Below are 25,652 nucleotides of genomic sequence, written 5' to 3' on the forward strand. Positions count from 1 at the left end.
AATAAATAAGTACTAACCCATATTTTTACCAATCTGTATCACTACACTTTACATATTTTTCATTTTGGTGGCAAATTCCCCCGTTTTTAGTCTAAAATCCACCAATTACTTTTAAAAGTAAAATGAATAGCCACCAAATAAGAAAATTCTTCTGTTTACTCTTTGGCTAAAAAAGAAAACACACAAAACAAAACAAAAAGAAACAGAAGACAACTCTAACACTGGTGATAAAAGAAACTGGTTTTTTTTTACATGTAAAATAAAGTTATCGATTTAAATCTTGGTACATTTTATAAAAACAAGAGGTAATGTTGTAATAAAACAGCAGCAGCCTCAGTTGGCAACATACTGTTTGTTAACCCTGTGCAATAAAATACTTTGTTCATACTACACTTGATCAAACATGACTAACAGTTACTACAAACATTTCAGGAATCTTCATGGGACTCCTATAGACTGACTATTAAAACTGAGAGACATTTACAATCATAATGTGCCATGAAAACTTGAAAACGTTATTTCTAGTAGGAGATAATGTTCATATTACTTGAGTTTGTTTTAGGTACTGAACAGCTGAGTTACAAGGACTGAAAGTGAAAAGCATCCTAAAAGCCCATGAACACTATTGTTCACACCCTTCTTCAGAACACACTACACTTGTCTGACACATTTCTCTTCATACATAGCAAGCAACAGCACCCAATAAAAGCCTGAGAAGAAATGCTGCTGTGTAAATACTGCAACTATTCCTGAAAAAAGAATTATGGGATATATACTCCAAAGCTGCCCATTCCCATAATTTGTATTGCATAGGTCACATAATCACACACATATATATACACGTGTGTATATATATGCACATGCAAAGAATATATTAAGACGACAATGAAGTCTAGTCACAGAGCAATTTACAGGCTCAATATATTTTTTACACTTTGTTTGAAAGAAAATTTCAATATTTTACAGTCTTTCAGTAGGCATTATATACACTGCACTTTATGAAATCTAAAAGGTATTGAAATAAATTTTTTCCAACATTTTGGTAACAAAACAGACAATGTTTCTCCAAATACTTGTGCTATCTACATGATCTGTTTGCTGTGATAACCACTAATCACAAAAACTGACTCAATGGAATAATTAGAAAAATTATCTAACACCATGCATGGGGGTTGAATCATTTTTAATATCCTACCCTAGAAACAGTCTACAAATCTTAAGATTTAAAAAATTAAGTCTCTGTTCTGGTTTTTAAAAGATATCTTTTTATGACAATATCCATAACATTGACAGGTACATGTTAAGGCTAGTATCATCCTCCTTTCAATTTTTTTGACTTTTTTTTTTTTTTAAGAAAGATAGTAAAAGCCAGACTCCTTCAGGGCTCTGAACTGTACCTACAGAAAATGAGAGTGCAGTGAACATAATGTTCAGTCCTACAGTCAGGATGCAGTCGCTCCTTCCCATTCCACAAGATACTGCACCTTTCCGTCAAGTGTCACTCGACGAGCCAAAACTCGGTATTTTTCGCCACATGCTATTCTACCTGCAGCACCAAAATAACTGGTAATGGAGTTCTTTAGATGATTGAGTTGTAACTCCTGATCTGCTAAGTTATTTAGAATCTCTGTGTTGAGTTCATCAAACTGATAATCTTCTTTGCCTTCATCATCTTTTACAATTTCTGAGTTCTGAGTCTGGAGTGCTCTTCTTGGAAGACGACCTCTTCTTCTCCGCAAATGTGGTATTGCAGCAGGCCAAGATCTTCCTGTGCGTGTTCTTTTCCTGGAGTCAGATAATCTATGGAACAGAAAAGGCCAAATTGTCTACCAAGCTTTTAAAGCAGCCTGTGTCCACACAATATGTTCTCTGATATTTTTTGTATCATTCTACTATCAGCGCCTGTGGCTCAAGTGGCTAAGGCACCAGCCACATATACCTAGGGTGGCAGGTTCGAATCTAGCCTGGGCCCACCAGACAACAACAATGGCTCCAACCAAAAAATAGCCAGGCGTTGTGGCAGGCACCTGTGGTCCCAGGTACTTGGGAGGTGGAGGCAGGAGACTCGCTTGAGCCCAGGAGCTGGAGGGTGCTGTGAGCTGTGATGTCACAGCACTCTACCCAGGGGGACAGCTTGAAGCTCTGTCTCAAAACAAAACAAACAAACAACAACATCCAAAAAAATCAGCCAAACCAAAACAATAAATGCCATATAAATGGACTATATCACACATCTTCATTACTTTTTAAACAGGGAGCCAGTTCACTGTCCCTCAGACCATTGGAGGGCTGGGCTACAGGCCTCGGGACAAGTCAGCTGCTAAGCAGGACAGGCAGTGGCAGCAAAAACACCCGACGGGCGGGATAAATGTCCCTGCATGTGGCTCGCTAGTTTGAGGATGCCTGCTATAGAGTCTATCATACCCTCCTGGGGCTAAATTTTGTAGAGTTTTTCTTCCTTAACTAAGTACTATACTAAGCTTAAAAGAATCAGAGCAAATTTTTTACCTACAAAGCCAACAAGGTAAAATCTTAATAAGAGACCCTATTCGTTAAGTCAAACATACAGTTTCAGCATTAAAAAGAATACTATGGGCTTGCACCCATAGTGCAGTGGTTATGGCACCAGCCACATGCACTGAGGTAGGCAGGTTCGAACCTAGCTAAACAACAATGACAACTGCAACAACAACAAAAAAATAGCCAGGTGTTGTGGCAAGCACCTGTGGTCCCAGCTACATGGAGGCTGAGGCAAGAGAATCACTTAAGCCCAAGAGTTTGTAGTTGGTATGAGCTATGACACCATGGCATTCTCTACGAAGGGTGACAAATGAGACTCTGTCTCAAAAAAATAAAAAGAAAAAGAATACTACACTCATTCATTCAAACAAACATTTAATAAGCACCAATCACATAAAAGATACTGTTTCATGTCTTAAATAGTAGAATAAGAAGAAACATTCTTTATTATCAGTTCTATGCCTAGTAAAGTAATGCAATGAACTGGAATAAACACAAACCAGAAGTCAGGCTATGCTGGGTCTATCTCCAACTCTTATTATTCAGCCAAATTCAAATCTTTTTTCTTTTTTTCAAATTCAAATTTTTCATCCTCTATGTTTACTTATTAAGTAAGCTGGACTAGATAATCTTTAAGGACCAGAACAGAAATTCAGCAATTTATGATATTGTAATAAAGGGAGAATACAACATAATAGTTAAATTCAAAGACTAAAATCATATTATCTCCCACCCATCAGGTACATTGCACAGATACACTATACACTTTCAGGGTGAAAGGCACACCCACAACTTTGATTTAAAATACAAAAAAAGCAAATTATGTAACTAAAATGTGTACCCTGATAACATTCTGACATAAAAAATAATAACAATAGGGCGGCACCTGTGATTCAGTGAGTAGGGTGCTAGCCCCATATACCGAGAGTGGTGGGTGCAAACCCAGCCCCGGCCAAACCACAACAAAAAAATAGGTGGGTGTTATGGTGGGCACCTATAGTCCCATCTACTCAGGAGGCTGAGGCAAGAGAATCACCTAAGCCCAGAAGTTGAAGGTTGCTGTGAGCTGTGTGACACTGACACAGCACTCTACCAAGGGTGATAAAGTAAGACTCTGTCTCTAAAAAATAACAACAACAAAATTATACTGCCTAACAACTCTGTTATATCTGCTAAACATGCAATGTTAAGCTTGTTACTTAAAATACTCTATGTCTCAAGTTTCCTTATTTGTAAAATGTGATCAGTGGAACTGACAATTCAAAAAATTGTTTTAAAGGGCAGCGCCTGTGGCTCAGTGAGTGGAGTGCCAGCCCAATATACTGAGGGTAGCAGGTTCAAACCTGGCCCCAGCCAAACTGCAACAAAAAATAGCCAGGCGTTGTGGTGGGTGCCTGTAGTCCCAGCTACTTGGGAAGCTGAGGCAAAAGAATCGCCTAAGCCCAAGAGCTGAAGGTTGCTGTGAGCTGTGATACCACAGCATTCTACCAAGAGCGACAAAGCGAGACTCTGTCTCTAAAAAAAAAGGAAAAGAAAGAAAAAAAAATTTTAAGAGACCAGATACGGTGGCTTACACCTGTAATCCTAACACTCTGGGAGGTCACGGTGGGAGGATCACTTGAGCCCAGGAGTTCAAGACCAGCCTAAGCAAGAGCAAAACCCTTTCTCAACCAAAAATAGAAAAATTAGCTGAGAGTTGCACATGTAGTCTTAGCTACTGGGGAGGCTAAGGCAGGAAAATCACTTTTGCCCATGAGTTTGAGGTTGCTGTGAACTAGGCTGATGCCACTGCACTCTAGCCAGGGCAACAGAGTGAGACTGTCTCAGATAGATAGATAGACAGACAGACAGACCAACTGACCGACCAACCGACATTTTAAGAATTTAATAAGACCATGTATATAAAAGTTTAGCAGAAGCCAAAAATATCTCAAATTATTATTCAACCTTCATTAATAAACTGATTACATTTTAAGCTTATAACTTAGAATTTTGTGTAATTTATAAGACTAGTTTTTGAACTGTGAGCAAGAATTAAGCAGAAGTATGTAACTTGAAAATAATAGCTCTCACCTCAAGTAAACTCTACTTTTCATACCTGACATGATGTTCTGAAGAGGGAAGCTGAATAAAATATGAAGGGAGTCTGCTATTGATGGGGAAAAAAAAATTCTGGCTGGGTGCGGTGGCTTACACCTGTAAGCCTAGCATTGTGGGAGGCTGAGTTGGGTGGACAGCTTGAGCTCAGGAGTTTGAGATCAGCCTAAGCAAGAGCAAGACCCCATCTCTACTAAAAAAATAGAAAAATTGCTAGGCATTGTGATGAGAACCTGTAGTCCCAGCTGCTTGGGAGGCTGAGGCAGGAAGATCACTTGAACCCAGGAGTTAGAGATTGCTGTGAGTTATGATGCCCTACCATTCTACCCAGGGTGACAAAGTGAGACTCTCTTTTAAAAAAAAAAAAAATTGAGTTTAAAAACCTTTCGCTGAGAAAAAGATTTATGTGCCTGACTTAGATGTATTAAAAAATACATATCATATCATTCTAAAGCAAGGCACACTTGTACAGTATAAGGGTTAAAAAGCCTAAGAGAAAAGAGCACAGCCACTCAACACTGGTATACCTCATCTCTGTTCACAGAGCAAAGTTCCTAACAGATTTGAAAAACTTAATGTTTGTGCTCTAAAAAGCAAAAATATTCAAATGAATATTAACAATTTATGGAATAAAAAAGCTGAAAGACACATATGCATCACTTTTAATTTCTAAAAAAACTATTCAATCATCATCCTAAAAGAAAAAAATATAAAGAAAATTAATAAAGGATAAACATAAAATATCTACCCATAATGCCTGGAAATGCTAGACGAGGTAGTTTCTTTTGCACTGGAAGCACCCGTGAAATCCACATCTGAGGTATTAGATGAATGTGCAGTTCCCTCAGTTCTCCTGAGATAAAAGAATTTAAGTGGTATAACAACTATATTACATAACAAATAGAAATACTAATTTTCCCCAAAAAGAAAATACCTAGGAAAGGAGAACTTCTATTTACCCTATAGAACAAGGTAAATCCAAGGTAGGATTCTCTGAAACTGACTCCTTATCCTGGAAAACAAACAAACAAAAAATACTTAAAACATGCTTCTAAAGTTAACAGAAAAATAAAAAACATTAGCTTCTCAGTAATTGCATACATTCTCCTTCGCTGAGAACAAGTATCAACATATCCTCTTACCAAAGGTGGCTCAGAAGTTTTCTGAATCATTTTTCTTGTATATGGGCCAGGTGGACGACCTACAGATTTTTTCTTTCCTTTTTTATCTATGCCATTGCTTACTTCCCTGAAAGAGAAAACCATTATGTATTTAATCTCTGCATAAAGAAAACAAAAAGACAATGGCTCTATGTTATAATTAGATATATATTTTTTATTACTTTATATTAATGTGTATTTATTAAATTTAACTATAAATTGAATCCACAAGTTTAGTCACATGTGTAGATTATACATTCTAGTTTAGAGAAATATTTCTTGACTTTAAAGATATTTATATTATGAAAGGTTTAAGAAAAAAAATGTTCTCTTTAATATAATTCTGAAAAATATATACCACCTAAAAGATTTTTTAAAGCAACAAGAAAAAACAGACAACTATATTGTATAAAAAATTTCAAAACTCCTAAAAGTTCAATTATGTAGTTTAGGCTGTTACTACTTGGGGGATGTTTTTAGAATTTAATACTAAAAATGATTATGAATTTAGCAGTTAACCTCATGGAGCCAGTTAGTATCTTTGTTCAAATTAATAGTAGCTACCAATAAAGGCTGCCTTTCAAGATAAATATAACATGGATTCTTGAATAACAATGTCAGAAAGAAAATGGAGCTCAGAGTGGCAGAATGGAAAAAAGAAAAGAATAAGGAATCCTTCATATTGGCAGAGTCATTCAAAGGGAAAAATTATAGATCTAGAAAACTATTGTTGAACTATAAAGCCAAATACTAAGCAATAGGAAAGGAAAAAAAAATACAATAGCCAAAGACATTTCTAATCAACAGAACAAGAACGGGAAAAAAGCAATAGCACATCAACGGATCATTAGATAATAGTTATACAAAGATATACCCTGTGCCAAGGGGTTCACAATATAGTTAGAAGATAATAAATTTGTGTAGAAGCAAGCTAATAAAATAGGGTACATGCTGTAAGAAAGGAATCCAGGAAAACCCAATCAAGAAAAACAGAGGAGGGCAGTGCCTGTGGCTCAGTAAAGGGGGGTGCCAGTCCCATATACTGAGGGTGGTGGGTTCAAACCTGGCCCCGGCCAAACTGCAACAACAACAACAACAAAAATAAAAGAAAGAAAAAACAGAGGAAAAGGACAATACTACATAACAGTCTAGACAGAGATTGTGAAAGAGGAAAAAATTCTTTCCTCCAGAGGCCAAATTAAGGTCGGGGAGAAAGGTAGAAAGGAGGAGCTAAAAGAACAAAGATCAAGACCTACAATCAAAACTCTCAAAGATAAAACAGAGGTAATATACATTTTTTTGAAAGATGATTGACATAGCACTTACAAAGAATCCCTGAACTAAAGAAAGAATTCTAAACTAAAATGACTTATCCATGCATAGGGCCCAGGAGGAACTGAGGATGCATTTAAAGGCAGCTGAACTCTTACCTAGTGGCATCAGATGACCTGATAGCTACCACAGATAGAGAACATACTATCAAAATTATAACAGGAATGACGAAGTTTGTGGAAGTCTTTTTTCTAATTCATAATATGAGCAATTGCTAACAAAAGGTTTAGAGTAATAAAATTTAAAAGTGATAGGAGTAATAAGCATTCTCCTTCAGAAAATTTAAATATTATCTACTTTATTACATACTTCAAATGACTATGATGCACTGTCAACACTCTGTATACAATTATTTTCTTACTCTCTAAGATGATAGTTTCATACCTTTAATTTACCTTCAGTTTCCCTTTCTGTACAACACTGTCAGCTATCTTTGCCTTACATTTCATTGAGAAAATAGAAACTACCAGGTAAGAACTTTAAGCATCTTCCAACTGTCCAATCTATAACAGAACCAGCATCTGTACCCATCTTCTCTTTATTCACCTCATTTCATCAGAAGGATGTTTGTCCTCCTATAAAAGGCCATTCCCACATTTAGGCTCTAGATCCCTTCTCATTTGGCTTCTCAAAGACTTTACAATATCTTCAATTAGCTCCTCTCTCTCCTACACCAATCTCTTCTTCTTCACTGGATCACTCCTACTAGCACACAAAAACAAGTTCCAATTATCTCTCATCTATTAAAAAAAAGAATCATCATTCCCCTCTTCAGCTGCCATTCCCTGCTTTTCCCTGTACAGGAAAATTTCAGCTGCTATTTGTCTGCTTTTCCCCGTACAGGAAAATTTCTGAGTGCTGACACGTACTCTTTCTACTTTCTCTCTTTTCATTCAGAATTATTAAACATAATTTCCTGTGTTCCCTTTCTTTTGTTGTTATTATTAAACTGAATCTACCTGTATCTCTCATATGTTAGAAGCCCAGTTTTTACATGAAAATTGGGCAGTGATGGATTTAATCATACCTAGACCCACTCCAACCTGGCATCTTTACTATTTCAAAGAAATGGCTTTGTCAAGGTCACTAAAAGTTACCTTGCGCAGTAAGTATTTTTCTCTCATCTTAATCCACCTCTCTCTGGTATTCACTAGTTTAATATATTCATCTTTCTTGAAATACTCTTTCTTTTGGTTTTCATGACAACAAACTTTCCTCTTTCCTCCTATCTCAGTGATCACTTCTCTTTAAGTTTCCTTTGCTTATTTCATCTCTTCCAAATTTATAAATGACACATAGCATCAGGACATTATTCTGGGCCACATTCCCTTCTCTCTCTACTTGATTCCTAGGTAATTTCATTCACTCTCATGGCTTATAAATCAGATTCTAAATTTCTATCACTTGACCTGACTTCTATGAGCTCCTGACTTACAAATCCAATTATCTGTATCTCCCATTATCCTTTAGATATCCCTCATAAGAATCTCAAATTCATTGAGTATGAGACAGAATAATGCTTCAATCAATGTGCCAAAATCTATTCTTCTAAATCTTAGTAACAGACACTGCCACCCACCAGTTCCTCAAGCCAGAAACCTGAGTATCATTTAATTGATTCTTCCCTTTCATAAATTTGATTCATTAGCAAGTCCAATTAACTTGGCTTCCTATAGAGATCATGAATCTATTTTCTCTCCATTTGACTGTTAACCACCTACCCCTGCACAAGCATCCACTATTTATCTCTCACTTAGACAAAAGCAAGAGTCTTAATTTTTTCCTGCTTCTATTCTGCCTCTACACTGTACATTCTCAAAATAGCATCCAAAGAAGTACTTTTAAAAGATAATTAAATCCCATAAATGGCTGTACACTGTTCTTAGAAAACAACCCAAACTCCTTATGAAACCTACAAATCCCTACATGATGAAGCCCTATTTAACCTTTCCAACCCTTGTCTAGTTCTCATTCATACTGTACCAGTCTCTTCTGAGTTCCTATGACATGTCCTGTGGCACCTTTGCACTTGCTATCTTTGTCACCTGGGGTGTTTTGCTTTTTGTTTGTTTTTATTGTTGTTGTTGTAGTTTGGAGACAGTCTCACTCTGTTGCCCAGGCTAGAGTGCAGTGGTGTCATCATAGCTGCTCACTGCAACCTCAAACTCCTGGGCTCAAGTGATCCTCCTGCTTCAGCTTCCTAAGTAGCTGAGACTACAGACACTTGCCACCATGTTCAGCTAATTTTTCCATTTTTTATAGAGATGGGGGTCTCACTGTTGCTCAGGCTGGTCTCAAACTCCCACCTTGGCCTCCTAGAGTACTAAGATTATAGGCATGAGCCACCACGCTCAACTTAAATATTATTTTAAATTTGTTTTATTTTTAAACTAACCTTATGACATTATTATCTTATTAAATAGCCCTTCCTATACTGCCTTTTTAAAGTACAGTACCCCCATCTCTATCCATCCCAGAAAAATCTAGAAAAATTAGTGTGCTATTTCCTAAATGGCACTAGCATGATCTGTAAATTATTTTACTTGTTTATTATCTTTGTTCCCCATTCAATGTAAACCCTATCAGGGCAGAAGGAAAATCTACCCTTGTCATTGTATCCCCCATTAATTAGATAACAAGGCACTCAATAAATGTGCTGAATGAACAAGTGAATGATGAAAAATAAATGAATAAACAAACAAACAGGCCAATACTTATGCTTTTTGCTAACAAAATCAATAGTTTTCCATATAGAATTTCAAAAGGGCAAAAATAATAATTAATTAATTAATTAATAGGGTCAATAACAAGCATCTGGCATCAAGTCTTTGTACCTCATCTAAGCAAGACATTCTAGGCAAGAAAAAAATCTAGGTAAGTGCCACTTGTACTTTCAAATATACTAATGATACTAAATAATATACATTTTTAGTAACAAATATGCCAAGGAGAAAAACTAAGCCACAGATCAACTTTTACCTTGAATCAGATATAGGTTTGGATGCCTTTCTGCCTTTAATTTTAAATTCATGGGATGTTCCTTCAGGTTCTTTCTCTGCTTTGAAAGCCACATTTGGTGGCACAGGAGGAACACGAATTCGCAACCCAAACAAATGCTTCTTCTTCTTTATTTCTTTCCCAGACATAAACCTAAATTTTTAAAGAAATTAACTAAAATTTTAAAAACTGAACACATATACATGCAGACCCTAACTCATAACTTTCGGATATAAGTTCTTTATACATGAAAGCCCACCATATACTACAAAATACTTCTCCCCTCCTTTCCTTGATTCATATGTGGCTCACAACCAGCCCACAGTAGAATATGGTGAAGGGAAGAAATAGGTGAAAAGGGAAAAAACCACATCTACTTGTCATGTTAAACATGGCAACTAACTTTTTAAAGGAAGAATAACAAAGAACAGTATCATTTAGTCCAGACATATTTTTCTGTATTTTCATGTTATGTTAGAACTATCTCAAAAAAGCTTTAGGAAAAAATAATTCTATTCCAGAGTGAATCTGTGAGTAAACAAATTATAGCCAAAAATAACAGGTAACAACATTGGAAAAGAAAGTGAGATACCAATCCTAGAGGCCCAGAAAATAAAAGAATATAAAGAATATATAGTATACCAGAATAAAAGAGTATATGGTATGCCAGATCTAGAACTAGAAATAATGTGGGGCAAATAAGTGTTATTCCAGTATAGTATGGACTTGGGCCTCTGAAAAATATACTCCTTAGCCCTTTCCTTAGTCTTTAGGGTCCTTATTCCCAAATTCTCATTTACCTTGGCTTATTTACCTAATACCTTCCCAACCAAAAGAAACTCTACCAATTATTTTTTGCAAGTTTAAGAAAAGGGGAGACTCTATTTCTACCATAACAGGAAGAGAATGCTAGATTTCTAGCATCCTAAGTTGAAACTCAAAATTCACTATCCATAAAATATTTTTACCAGTATAATAATTGCTAAGGTACGATATGGTTTTTTGAGCTGGAATAAAGATCTAGCCACTAGTATTTACAATATTATGTAATGATGAAATGTTGTCAAAATAAAAAATTGCAAACAAAAATTTTATAATATAATTTGATAGTGTATTGGAGTCACCACATACACTTGTAACATTTCTGCTGCATTTTAAAAATATTTTCAAGAACTGTAGATATGCTGGCTAAAAAAGGAGCAGAGAAAATTTATACAAGAACATACGAAACAATATCAGTCAATTATCTTTTTTTTTTTTTTTTTTTTTGAGACAGAGCCTCAAGCTATCCCCCTGGGTAAAGTGCCATGGCATCACACTCACAGCAACCTCCAACTCCTGGGCTCAAGCGAGTCTCCTGCCTCAGCCTCCCAAGTAGCTGGGACCACAGGCGCCCACCACAATGCCTGGCCATTTTTTGTTGCAGCCATCATAGTTGTTTGGCGGGCCCGGGCTGGGGATTCGAACCCACCACCTTAGGTGTATGTGGCTGGTGCCTTAGCCGCTTGAGCCACAGGCGCCGAGCCATCAGTCAATTATCTTAGACCAAAATTACTGTTCTGCAACTGATGTCAGGACCTAATCTTAAAACCATAGATCCTAATCTTAAACCCATATTCTGTACAATATTTTCTCATCTTTTGCATATTCCCAAAATCTAACAGTCTTTGCTAACAAGATTTTATTTTACTTTCAGTAGAATACAATATAGAAATTATTGCTGTATAAGCTTTTTCAATGGATAAAGCCAAACTACCCCTGGAGACACTGATATGCCTAACACCCACCATTCCCAGAAGGATTACTCTTCCTTCTCAACCCTTGAGAATCACTGCTTTACTCTGACTAAAGGAAAAAAGGACATTAAAAAGTTTAAAATGGTATGCACTTGTTCTATACAGCAATCCCACAATTCTTAACAATGCTATTATTCCTTATACTTACTAATGTCTCCCTCATAGGGATACATAAAATAAATCAACTTACATGGTCTTGTAATCATTTAATGCCTCCAGAACATGTTCATATCTTTCAGATTTTGGTGTGTCTGCCAGCTGTGAAGTATCAAGAAACAATTTAACGCACTATAATTTCATCAATTAGTAATACACAGGTGCTAGACAGAGGCAATGTGATATAGAGGAAAAGTGTACTGACTAGTAGTCAGAAGACCAAAGTTCCAAGTCCCCACTGACTGACTATGTGCTCTCAAGTCATTTAACCTTTCAAGGCTTACTTTCTTACCTATAAAAGGGGCACTATAAAATCCTGTACTAATTGTTTTATTTGTTTTTTTATATGATCAAACAATACAACACAAAGTAACTAAGAACTATAGGGCACTACAAAAATGCGGTTTATTTTAGCCCTTGTTAATTTTTTTTATTCTATAACCTGGGGAAAAATACATTGGAATTATTTTAATATTTACCATAAAAAACTTCTAATAGGTATCAAAAGAAAAGAGATTAAAAAGTAATCAGAAAGATATCATTGTATTTCCCAATACCTCCAACATCTGTATAAACTAATAAGCTCTAAAACTTTTTAAAAATACTGTGACAGTGGGGGATTTTATTATGATAACAATTATAGCTAATATGGCTAATATTTCATCATCACAAGCCATTTTTAAATCTTTATAATAAATTCTAAAAAATACTCTATTTTGTTCCAATCGGGCTCTCCCTAAAAGACCATTTTGCCTCTTTTTCATAGTTTTAAAGACAGGGATCAAGCAGCAAAAAATTCTAAATTATAAAAGGACAGTCCTAAATTACAGCCACAAAAACATTTTTAAAAAAAGCTACAAAATATCACAGTTGACTTTCAAAATTACAACCTGTGTGTTCTTTACTGTTTCAAACTACCAAACCTCAAAACTTATTTAAATGAAAGAGCAAATAAATCTCCCACACAGAATGATAAAGCTAGAAGAGACTTATAACTCATCTGCTCCAACCCTATTTTTACAAATGAATTAATATAAAAGGCTAAACGAATTGCTCAAATTCTAGAACCTGAATCCTACTCTAAGTACATTCACTCAACATTTACAGAGGGCCTACTCTGTGCCAATGTGTTCAGTGCTAAAATACATACTTATGTCCAATGATTAATTCCATCAAAAGAAGAATGTAAGAATCAGACTTTAAAGCCTCAATAAGACACTAGATCTAATTCAACCTTCCACCAATATTGCAATCATTTTTGCAGTAGAAATATTTATTCAACTGTGGCTTTATTACCACTAACAAAAGCTGATGAGACACCTACCAAGAAAGACAAGACAATAGGGCAAAACTTCCTCCCTGGTACTCTTTTACAAGACAGCTCCGCAAATATTTGAAAGCAGCCACCATGTCTAAGATTACATTAAAAATTTTAACAGTCACATCACATGATTATTTCATGTTAAGCTTTTGACTAATTCTACTCTCTTCCTGCTCCTATCACCACAATTCTGAAATCTCACTTGATGAATTGCTCTCAAATCAAGTATACATATTTATAGCTGTCTGTGTTTACACCTAACAGCAGAACTTCACAACTGTAGGTAATTTCATTTTGTTTGCAGCTCACTTTCTAGATAATCTTTTCTCTTAATTGAACACAGCAATGACGACAAAACTCTGTGGCCCTCCATTAAAAACTCCCTCAAGAATGTCTCCAAAGTGTTCATTTTATTATTTTTCATTTCACTTTTACATTAAATAATTCACATTTTGGGGGGAGCAGGGCTGGGTTTGAACCCGCCACCTCCGACATATGGGGCCAGCGCCCTACTCCTTTGAGCCACAGACACTGCCCGAAACAAGTTGCATTTTAATACTACCTGAAAATCAAGTTATACTATGCCTACACCATGCCCACAGCATGTGACAAAACAGGGTCACTAAGCATATCAAAACAAAAACAAGGGTATTTAGCATGACTTAACTCTAAAACTCTAATAAGAGTTTTTCCCTTACTATATTTTTTAAATCTTCATAAACCATACATCTGAAAAATGTGCTCTACTATTTTGCCAATACTTTACAAAACTGACTTCCTAATTTTTGAAATCCTAATTTTAGAAAAGGAGTGGATCCACTCTAAAATATAGCTTGGCCCACCACAAGGCCCAGCTATATTTTAGAGACGAGGTCTCAGTCTGGCTCAGGCTGATCTTGAACCTGTGAGCTCAGGCAATCCACCTGCCTCAGCCTCCTAAATGCTGGGATTACAGGCATTAGCCACTGTGCCTGGCCTTTCCACAGACTATTTTGGATAGAACTCTTACGTTTTAACTACACAAAGGTGCCAAGAGCTCCTTTTCTGTGTTTTGCAAACTACAAGTATAGCTATTATAGTGTAAATCAGATGAACTATATCAAAGAGCATCATATCCTATACCTTCCATCTGACCATGAGGTTTACAATATAATCTTCAAGGCTTGGCGCCATAGCACAGTGGTTACAGTGCCAACCGCATACACCAACGCTGGTGGGTTTGAACCCAGCCAGGGCCAGCTAGACGACAATGACAACTGCAACATAAAATAGCCGACACCTGTAGTCCCAGCTACACGGGGGCTAAGGCAAGACAATTGCTTGAGCCTAAGAGTTTAAAGAAAAAAAATTTATATATATATAAATCTTCAAAGGAACAATTATTTTTGCTCCTCCCTCCCCAGATACTAATCTCACATTACCCTTTTACTTTCAAGTTTGTATATGTCTACATAGACATAAATGCTATTATTTACAGCATAACTCTTCCCTTCAATCACCAATATTGAGTTTTATACCACCTAGGTTTCAGTATGCTAAAGCTTAAGTAATGTGTTGCCAACCTATACACCATAAATGCTTAGCATGTAATTCTCAAGGCCCCAAGTACTGTTAATCAAATTCCTTAAGTTTTTACTTAAAAGTATCATACCACCACTATTACACATTTCCTCTAATAGTATTTCCACCATAGTACTTCACTGAGTTTCATTTTTATCTAAGCTTTTCTCCCTATTTCTCTCAAAAGTGAGGTAGTACTCAGTTCATTCTTCTGCTATCAACTTTAGGGTTTTTAAAATTTAAGACCACAGTTAACAGAGGCTGTTACAGAACTAGGATTTTAAATCACATTAGGAAGCAAAGACAAATGGCAACATACAAATTCCAAAAAGTATTACTACCTCATTTTAAACTCCACAAAACAATGAGGTACCACAATGTGAGACTTCACTTTAATAAAAACTTCAGAAAATCTTTATTGTGGCTTCCAATGTTATATTAAGTACTTTTATTATCTCAAAGAAAATATTTCAAAATACATGTAGTTCCTCCAACAGCTACACTCAATCTACATGAATCGTTAAGGTACCAAGTTGTAAACACATATCAAACCAGTATAAAATTATCATATTATAATATGATCCAAAAGTTTTAGCTTCTCTTCTTAACAATCTTGCACAATAGTTAACTAAGAAAAAATATATCATAAATGAACATTAAATTTGCCTTTCAATATGAAACAATCTTATCTCAAAAAGACATTTAAGATTTCTGAAACTTCTTTTTGGTATTAAAAGAAGACACAGCATTAGATGATGATAGTGTCAAAATAGGTTCAATAAATTATAACTAATGTACTTCTCCATCGGGGATGGTGATAATGGGGAAGGTAACACGTGATGTAAAGGGACACTATAAAAAGATTTTGATGAAGAATATAAACAAAAAAATTTTGGTTAACTAAATTTGGATTAGTGGCATAATTCAATTTATAATTTAATTTTAGTTAAACAAAGATTCATTGTTCCAATAATTTGGAAAAATCCATTATTTGCATTATCTTTATTTTATCTTTGCTGATATCTATCACCATAAATACTTAAAAGTAAACTCAGTTAGTGGTCTGGCACAGTAGCTCACAACTGTAATCCTGGCACTTTGTGAGGCTGAGATGGGAAGAATGCTTGAGGCTAGGAAGTTCAACTGGAGCCAAGAAACCTGAAATTCATAAATTGAACTCTTTTCTTGAAAAATAAGACTGTCATTTTTGTTTTATATTTTCAGCCTTGGAAATCTAAGCATGAAAATTTAAATCTTAGCAAAAAATCATAGCATTTGAGTTTGATGAAAATATTTCAAATTGGGCTCGGCGCCTGTGGCTCAAGCGGCTAAGGTGCCAGCCACATACACCTAGGGTGGCGGGTTCGAATCCCCAGCCCAGCCCGCCAAACAACAATGATGGCTGCAACCAAAAAAATGGCTGGGCGTTGTGGCGGGCGCCTATAGTCCCAGCTACTTGGGAGGCTGAGGTAGGAGACTCGCTTGAGCCCAGGAGTTGGAGGTTGCTGTGAGCTGTGAAGCCATGGCGCTCTACCCAGGGGGATAGCTTGAGGCTCTGTCTCGAAAAAAAAAAAAAGAAAGAAAGAAAATATTTCAAATTGTATATAAAACCAGCACATTGTACCCCATGATTGCATTAATGTACACAGCTATGATTTAACAAATATATATATATATAGTATTTGAAATAAATACAACTTAAATTTTTATATGTATACCCATTATCTCCATCAAGTAACTACTACAGATTTCATCATGGGTATATTAAGATGACTATGAAGATGACTAAGTGATAAAAGCACTAGAGTCACTACTAGTGCCTTTTATCTTTTTTCTCTTATATAATCAGTTTATTAAAATCTATCAAATTTATACATCAATTTCTCTCAAACTTCATCTACAAAAACATTTGATAGTGAACATAACAAAAATCAGTATTATAGTCCATTATCTAACACTGAAAACATCTCATATCAATGGAACTTCAATATCCTAGATTTTAACATCTAAGTATCCTGGAGGATTTGCTTTATTTTATGGAGCTGATCTACAGGGATTTTATGGGCATCCAGGAGAACATAATATATTTCTAGTTAAAGAAATGCCATAAAGGATTCCCATAAAACCCCCAAACCCTTTGATATCCTATTTGATATAAACCTTATAATTTCCTTCATGTCTAAAAGCTACAAATACAGAAATTCTAATGTACGTTATGTTTGTACAATTTTTACCTCAAAAAATAATGCATGACTAAAATGCACACATCAAATTCCATCTATTATAAATTTGTTAGTTTTAACCTAAAAGTAGTTAATATTTGCTATTTCAATTAATTCTAAGTAAATGCTAAAAACAAAGTAAGTAACTACTAAACTTATGTTCTAATTATTTCCCTCTTAGTGTCATTCCTTTTTCTTTTTTTTTATTTGAGACAAAGTCTCACTTCGTCACCCTCAGTAGAGTGCCTGTGGCATCACAGCTCACAGCAACCTCAAACTCTTAGGCTTAAGTGATTCTCTTGCCTCAGCCTCCCAAATAGTCTCCCAAGCTAGTCTCAAACTCATGAGCTCAATCAATCCACCCCCCTCAGCCTCCCATAGTGCTAGAATTACAGGTGTGAGCCACCTGTAGAATCACATTAAGACAGGCTGAGCACCTGTCTTAATGCTGTTCTACAGTTCCAAAATCTGCAATGAACATGCATTACTTTTATTTTCCTTTAAAAAAGGTTCTGTAAACCAGCATAGGTGGTTATACTTCCCAAATAAGAAGTAAAACAACATGTCAGAAAGAGGGGATATAATCTTCCACTGAGCTTCATTCTGTAACTAATTATTCTGACACTACCAATAGATCCCACCATTCTGGAAATCAGCGATATATAAGAGATTACTAATAAGAGAGGAAGGAAGAATACTGGTTACATCTCACAGAAAACTTACAAGAAAAGAAGGCAGAATCATAAGATATGCAATAGTAAGAATTTCTCCCTCCTATCTTTAACTATAATAATTCTTACTTCAGAAAATGGAAGAATCAAATCATTTATTTCCTCCTACAATTTTCCAGAGTCAACAGGCAACAAATACAGGAAGATGAAAAGGCTGATTCTTGGTATCTTTATCAAAGTTATTTCTTTCCAGAATTAAAAATAAAATTATACCTTAGTTGTCTTATATATGCATGTCTCTCAGTCATTTTTAACAAAAACAAAATAAGAAAGACATCAAGTAGCTAATGCAGTTAGCTCTAAGACCACCTACCTCTCCAGGGTGCAATCTATCCCAGTTTTCATTAATGTATGTCATAAGCTCAAGTTCAGAATCAAAATATTTCTTCTTGTGAATAACACTTAGGTTGTAAAGGCATAGGTGTGCTATATCTACCCTGGAATCCAAAAATAATCAAAAATATACAAAAACAGTGGTTTTGGTTACTATTAAGAAAATCATACAGTTTCTTTATAAAAACAGCAATTAAAAATCAGAAATGAGGTATTCAGGTAGATAGTAAATATCACCAAGTCATATTCACAGAACAACAAATCATTACATTTGAAAATAACTGAAAAACAGTAAGTATTTACTTGTCCTGAATAGTAACTATAAACTCAAAGGCATTTAAATTATTTCTCTTTTTTTTGCTGTTTTTTTTTTTTTTTTGGCTGGGGCTGGGTTTGAACCCGCCACCTCTGGCATATGGAGCCAACCCCCTACTCCTTTGAGCCACAGGTGCTGCCCAATTTAAATTACTTCTTAAACTGTATTAAAAAGATTAAAATAAAATGAAAAGATCTGACTTTCGTCTTTCAGCTCTTCTTGTAGCCAGTGCCGCTCTGTTACCCAGGTTTGCCAGACTGTGCAGCACTGACATCTGCTCTGGACAACTGCATTAACCAGACTGTTACTGTTGTTACTTCTCATGGTAGAATGACTATAGGAACACTGAAGTTCTGATCAACCCGTTAATTTGATTCTGAATGAAAGCCAGTGAAGAGTATTGAGCTCTTCATAGGGAATAGAGCAAGTTATACTAGGGTTATACATTATAAGAGGTGACAATTTTACAGTCACTGAACAAACTGATGAAGAGACAGATTCTGTGCTTGATTTGGGGAATATTCCAGCAGAACCTCCAAACTCTGTAGCACACTGAAGAAAAGCTACATAGTTGGACATCTGTAAATGCTTAGAAATTCATTATTCATCTAAAGACGATATGTGCAATTTTTACAAATGTGTTGTGGATTTTGACTACATATTCATTCATTTAGATGTAAATTAAAATATTTCTACATTTTATTAAAAAATAAATCTAACTTTAAGAAAATATAACCTATGATCAAGAGTTTAGTGTTTTGGGGTGGCGCCTGTGGCTCAAAAGGGTAGGGCACTGGCCCCATATGCCAGTGGCAGGTTCAAACCCAGCCCCAGCCAAAAAATGGAAAAAAAAAAAAAAAGAGAGAGAGTTTGGTGTTTTCATTACTACATATAAGCTACGGAATAGATGAGACTTTATCAGACTTCATTTTATCTGATTGATGAATTCTTAAAATACATTCCTAAAACATGTACAACACAAGAAAAAATTTTAAGTACTTAAGTAGATATTTTATTAGTAAATCTCCAAAATTCACAACACTTTCCATGCACAAGAATTATCACACTGAAGCAGAAACTGACCTGTTTGTTACACCTATCTCTCTTCTACTGTATGCTATTCTGAAAGCCCAAAAGAACTAAAAACAATAAAGAAAGATGGAGATTTTACGTCCTTCATGTTCACACGGATGGAGCTGGAAAATGTTCTTCTGAGCAAAGTATCACAAGAATGGAAGAAAAAGTATCCAATGTACACACCCCTATTATGAAACTAATTTATATCTTTTATATGTAAGCTATAACCTAGTAACAGCCTAAGGATACGGGAAGGGGGGAGGGGGAAGGGAGAGGGAAAAGGGAAATAGGGAGAGGGAAAGGGGAAATGGGTAGAGGGAGGAGGATTGGAGGGATCACATCTGAGGTTTATCTTACAAGGGTACAAGTGAATCTTTCTAAGAGCAGAATGTGAACGTTTTAAAACAATAACTGAGAAAATGACACGAAGGCTATGTTAACCAGTTTGATGGAAGTGTTTCGGATTGTGTGTGAAAACCCCACACTTGTACCCCAGAAGTGCATTAATATACATAGTTACCATTCAATAAAAAAAGAACTAAAAACAATAAGAATTTTGAAGATCTAAAAGATGTCTAAAAGCTATATTTATGCCATTCTACAATGAACAACCTTAGTAATTTAGAAAAAAAAAATGGATAATCCTTGGTGAAGATAACACTAGGTTTGAAGATAAATAAAAGAAAAAAGGCAGGTATAAAGATCAAATTTTATTTAAGCCATGTATACAGAAAGTTTCATCTTGCAGGTTGAAAAATATGGCTTTAAAAAAAACCCTAGAAATTTCCATGCTTACCACTGTAATGGTAGACGTTTGAGGTATTCTGGTCCAGAACTGCAGACAGAGCAAATAAATGTATAAAACCTAAGAAAAAGGGAGAAAGTTTTATATTGAGCAATTAAGAATAAGTTATTTAGCAATAGTAGCCCATATTGAACAAGTGAATATCCTACAGTTGATGTAAAGATTAATATTCAAATCAAAATGTACTCTGAATTAGGAAACTATCATTTAAGGAATTTCTTTTCTAATAACAAATGAAATTATCAGGCAGCGCCTATGGCTCAAAGGAGTAGGGCCTGACCCCATATGCCGGAGGTGTGGGTTAAGCCCAGCCCCGACCAAAAACTGCAAAAAAAATTATTTATACCTGAAGGGAAAGGACAACATTTTTAACCATCAGAGACCTTCAAAGTTCACAGAGAAGATTTGTATGCAGCCAGGAGTTGTAATGGCTGCCACTATATACATTATTGCATTCAATGCTCAAAATAACTGGTGATAAGCCCAAAAAGAGATAAGCAGAAGACAAGTCAGAAAAAAAATTAAGTAGCATAAGCCTAGATATAAACCCAGGTGTTTTGATACCAAATTGAGTGATCTATCTTTAATGTTTGTTCATAGAGCTTACTCTGGGCTATTCCACATTACCCTAATATAGGAAGTACACTGAGACTGCTTTTAGAAATTCTTTATATCGGCTCGGCACCTGTGGCTCAAGTGGCTAAGGAGCCAGCCACATATATCTAAGGTGGTGGGTCTGAATCCAGCCCAAGCCTGCCAAACAACAATGATGGCTGCAAGCAAAAAAATAGCCAGGTGTTGTGGCGAGCACCTGTTGTCCCAGCTACTTGGGAGGCAGAGGCAGGAGACTCGTTTGAGCCCAGGAGTTGGCGGTTGCTGTGAGCTGTGATGCCACGGCACTCTACCCAGGGGAATAGCTTGAGGCTCTGTCTCAAAAAAAAAAAAGAAAGAAATTCTTTATATCTAAGGTGTAAGTGTGTCTCTAACAAGGACCTATAATCTTTTTCTATTCTCTGTCATAGGATCCCTGTGAGGTTCTTATAAGTACCAATGAGAATAGTTTAGAGCACTGTGGGGCAGTTAAGAACAAATGTGATCACTGAAAGCTTATAAGCTTCCTGAAATACCAAGAAGCACCAAAAATTAATGTGAAGTATAATATTCTGTATTTCCCTTCTGAAGTGACTTCTTTCTAAATCACTATTTTTAGAAATCTGAAACTACAAACATAATCACAATTAAAAAGGCACAAAAAGTAGTCAGGAAAAGTCAGGTGTCCTTCTTACCTGTCTCCAAATAGCATTGGCTTCTGAAGGCATTGCACACAAGCCTCATGAAACCACTGCTTACATTTGCAGCACTGTAGCATCTTTAAATACCAGCTGTAAGAAAAATAGTTAAGATTAAAATTACTATGTAGTGAAGTAAAGGTTCACTTTTTTAAAACAGCAAAATAGCTAGAATAATCTAGAATACTGCTTGGATTATAAAGTATCACATTTCTGTTATACTGTGTTAATCTTTTTTTCCAAAAAAGTTTGTAATACTGGCCATTACAACCCTCTTCTTTCTTCTACTCATGGGAACCTATGAAGTCTCTTAACTTATGAAGTCTTTTTACGCCAATGCAGAGGCACTAGTGCGTTTTTCCATGCCAATTCAGTGACACTGGCGTGTTTTTTACGCAAATGCAGAGGCACTAGCGTGTTTTTTACACCGATGCAGCACATGTACCACTCGCGGCTCTGAGTATCGCTCGCGGGTCATTTTACCGCACGCAGGTCGCAGGTCACTGTACCACTCATTGTACCGCTCGCAGGTCTTAGAAAAGATTCTTCTATTTCTAGTTAACGATGCCTGGTTTCACATCAATTCTCTAAAGCCTAGGCAAGCTCAGATTCAGGTACTGCTGTTTGCCCTAGATACCAAATAGCTTTAGACATCTTTCAGATTATGAATATTCCATTTATGTATCCACTATGATTTATTATTTTTATACATTAAAACTAAAAGAAAAGGAGTACAACAATTGTTTTTATAGGGTAAAGACAGGAGTCTCACTCTGTCTCCCCAACCAGAGTACAGTGGTGTTACTGTAGCTCACATGCAATGTCAAATTCCTGAGCTGAAGCAATTCTCCTGCTTCAGCTTCCTCAGCTAGAACTGTAAGCACACACCACCACACCCAGCTAATTATTATACTTTTTGTACAGATGGGGTCTCATTCTTGTTTAGGCTAGTCTTGAACACCTGAACTCAAGCAAAATTCCACATCAGTCTCACAAATTGATATGATTATAGGCATTAGCCACTGCACCTGGCCTTAATACATTTGGTTAACATGATATATCTCATCCAAAACTCTACCAGGTATAAATGCTTTGTGACAAGTTTATGTTTCAATGTCCAGGTCTGTAACTGTTTCAGACACCTAAATATACTAAAACTAAATCATCTAAGAAGGATATCCTCTTTTTTCAGTAAGTTTATGGCTTTTGCTTTTAAGAGACAGGGTTTTGCTGTGTTGTCCAGACTAGAATCAAAAGTCCTAGGGTCAAGGGATCCTTTGGCCTCAGTCCCAAGACTCTGAGACTACAGGCATATGCCATAAGACCTGACTAGTAAATGGTTTAGATATGATAATGCCTTTATTTAAAAATCATAGGCTGGGGCCTCTTTGCCTACTTACCCTGGCAATGGAGGCGGTGTGTTAGCTGTCTATAAGAGTACGTATCTTGCTCTGTAAGCCTTTATCTTGCTCTTAGTCTATAAACATTCCTTTCTCTTCCTCAATAAACTTTGTTCTACACTTGCCTTAAAAATCAATCACTCACTCATAGGCTGGGAGTGGTGGCTCATGACTATAATCTTAGCACTTTGGAAGGCCAAGGTGGGAGGATCACTTAAGGTCAGAAGTTCAAGATCAACCTGAGCAAGGACAAACCCCTATCTCCTCTAAAAATAAAAAAAAAAAAAATTAGCCAGGTGCAGTGGCACACACCGGTAGTCCCAGCTACTGAGAAGCTGCGGCAAAAGGACAACGTGTGCCTAGAAGTTTGAGGTTGAGGTGAGCTATAATAACCACTGCACTCTAGCCTGGGTTAAAAAAAGAAATCAAGGAAGAAAGTAATAAAAGACATTATTTCCAAGGAAAAGCATACTCTATTTTACTGCAATTTGCAGATATAATAGAACCTCCATAGCTCACCACCTCCCTAAGCTGACCTAATTTTCACAGACTAGACATAACACCACATGTACATATCAGTACAATAGACCTAGTTCCTTTATATAAACCTCTCTACATGTTGACCAGTTTGTTAAAGTCCCTGAGGTGGTCAACTTACACAAGTTCTACTGTACTGTGATTTTTATAAATTGAGATTTGTGGTAACCCTGAGTTAAGCACGTCTATCTGTATCATTTTGTCAACAGCATGTGCTCACCTTCTCTTTGTGCCACGTTGTGGTAATTCTTGCAATACTCCCACCTCATCATTATTATTATATCCATTATGGAGATCTGTGATCAGTGATCTTTGATGTTACTACTGTAATTGTTTTAGGCGCCATCGACCACATCCACATAAAGTGGCTAATTTAATAAATACTGTATGACTTCTGACTGCTCCACTAATCAGCCATTCCCCTGTCACCCTCCCTCTCCTTGGACTTCCCTATTTTCTGAGACAAAATGTAGAAATTAGGCCAATTAATAACCCTACAATGGGCTCTAAGTGTCATGTAAAAGGAAGAGTTCGTGCCTCTCAATTTAAATCAAAAGCTAAAAAACGATTAAGCTTAGTGAGGAAGATATGCAAAAGCTGAGACAGGCTGAAAGCTAGCCTTTTGCACAAAACCACCAACAAAATTGAAAATACAAAGGAAAAGTTCTTAAAGGAAATTAAAAGTGCTACTCCAGTGAACTCATGATAAGAAAACAAAACAGCATTACTACTGATATGGAGAATAAAGTTTGAGTGGTCTGGATAGAAAATCAAACCAACCACTCCTTAAGCCAAGGCTAATCCAGAATCCAGAGCAAAGACCTAACTCCCTCCAATCCTATGAAGGCTAAGAGTAGGTAAGAAAGCTGTAGAAGAAAAGTTAGAAAAGCTAGCAGAAGTTAGTTTACAAGGTTTAAAGAAAGAAGCCATCTCCACAGTATAAAAGGTAAAACCTCAGTGTGGATGTAGAAGCTGCAGTAAGTTATACAGAAGATTTAGCTAAGGTAATTGATGCAGATGGCTATATGAAGCAAAAGATTGTCAATATAAACCAAGCAGCCTTCTACTGGAAGCAAATGTCATTTAGTACTTTCATGGCTAGAAAGGTGAAATCAATGCCTAGCTTCAAAGGAGAGCCTGACTCACTTGTTAGGGGCTAACGCAGTTGGTGTTTAAGTTGAAACTAATGGTTTCACCAATCCAAAAATCCTACAATCCTTAATCATGATACATGTACTCTGACGGTGTACTCTGACCGTGCCACATCAACTGAACAACAAAACCTACATGGCAGTTCATCTGCTTACAGCATAGCTGACTAAATATTTTAAGCCCACTTTAAGAGCTACCATTCAGAAAAAGAAGATTCCTTTCAAAATATTACTGCTGACAGATAATGCACTTAGTCATTCAAGAGTTCTGATGGAGATATATAAGGAGATTCATCCCTGCTAATGTAATTTACATTCTGTAGATCAGGGAGTAATTTTGACTTTCAGGTCTTCTTACTTAAGTAATACATTTTGTAAGGCTATAGCTGCTATAAATAGTGATTCCTCTGAAGGATCTGGGCACAGTCAGTTAACAACCTTCTGGAAAAGATTCACTGTTCTAGATGCTATTAAGAACATTTATTATGATTCATGAGAGGAGGTGGAAATATCAACATCAACAGTAATTTATAAGACATTGATTCCAACCCTCATGGATTGATTACTTTTAGGGGTTCAAGACTTCTGTGGAAGAAGTTACTGCAGATATGGAGGAAACAGAAAGAGTACTAGAATTAGAAGTGAACCATGAAGATGTGACTGAATTGCCACAATCTCAGGATAAAAGTTTAACTGATGAGGAGTTGCTTCTTATGGATAAGAAATGGTTTATGGCAGGTCATGGAAGAAGCCCAAGTGCCCATCGATCCATGAATGGATCAACAAACTGTGGTATATGTACACCATGGAATACTATGCAGCCATTAAGAAGGATGGAGACTTTACATCCTT

At 36.1% G+C, this 25,652-nt stretch overlaps 1 protein-coding gene and 1 pseudogene across 1 annotated transcript in view; one reads left to right on the forward strand and one right to left on the reverse strand.

Annotated features, from left to right (window-relative positions):
* Window positions 1-219: 219 nt before the first annotated feature.
* MTF2 (metal response element binding transcription factor 2) overlaps window positions 220-25,652 on the reverse strand; it is a 30,860-nt gene continuing 5,427 nt past the window's right edge. The window contains exons 3-11 of the mRNA XM_012801752.2: window positions 21,710-21,805; window positions 20,415-20,483; window positions 18,206-18,329; window positions 12,093-12,160; window positions 10,089-10,259; window positions 5,760-5,865; window positions 5,577-5,629; window positions 5,366-5,470; window positions 220-1,800 (exon numbers count right to left, since the gene is read on the reverse strand). Of these exons, the coding sequence (XP_012657206.1) occupies window positions 1,443-1,800; window positions 5,366-5,470; window positions 5,577-5,629; window positions 5,760-5,865; window positions 10,089-10,259; window positions 12,093-12,160; window positions 18,206-18,329; window positions 20,415-20,483; window positions 21,710-21,805 (1,150 nt within the window). The 3' untranslated portion in view covers window positions 220-1,442. The remainder of the gene's footprint in view (window positions 1,801-5,365; window positions 5,471-5,576; window positions 5,630-5,759; window positions 5,866-10,088; window positions 10,260-12,092; window positions 12,161-18,205; window positions 18,330-20,414; window positions 20,484-21,709; window positions 21,806-25,652) is intronic.
* Window positions 18,432-19,195, forward strand: LOC105886427 (annotated as a pseudogene).

The sequence above is a fragment of the Otolemur garnettii genome, unplaced genomic scaffold (genome assembly GCF_000181295.1).
Source record: "Otolemur garnettii isolate 467f Iridium unplaced genomic scaffold, OtoGar3 scaffold00010, whole genome shotgun sequence".
NCBI lineage: Eukaryota > Metazoa > Chordata > Mammalia > Primates > Galagidae > Otolemur > Otolemur garnettii.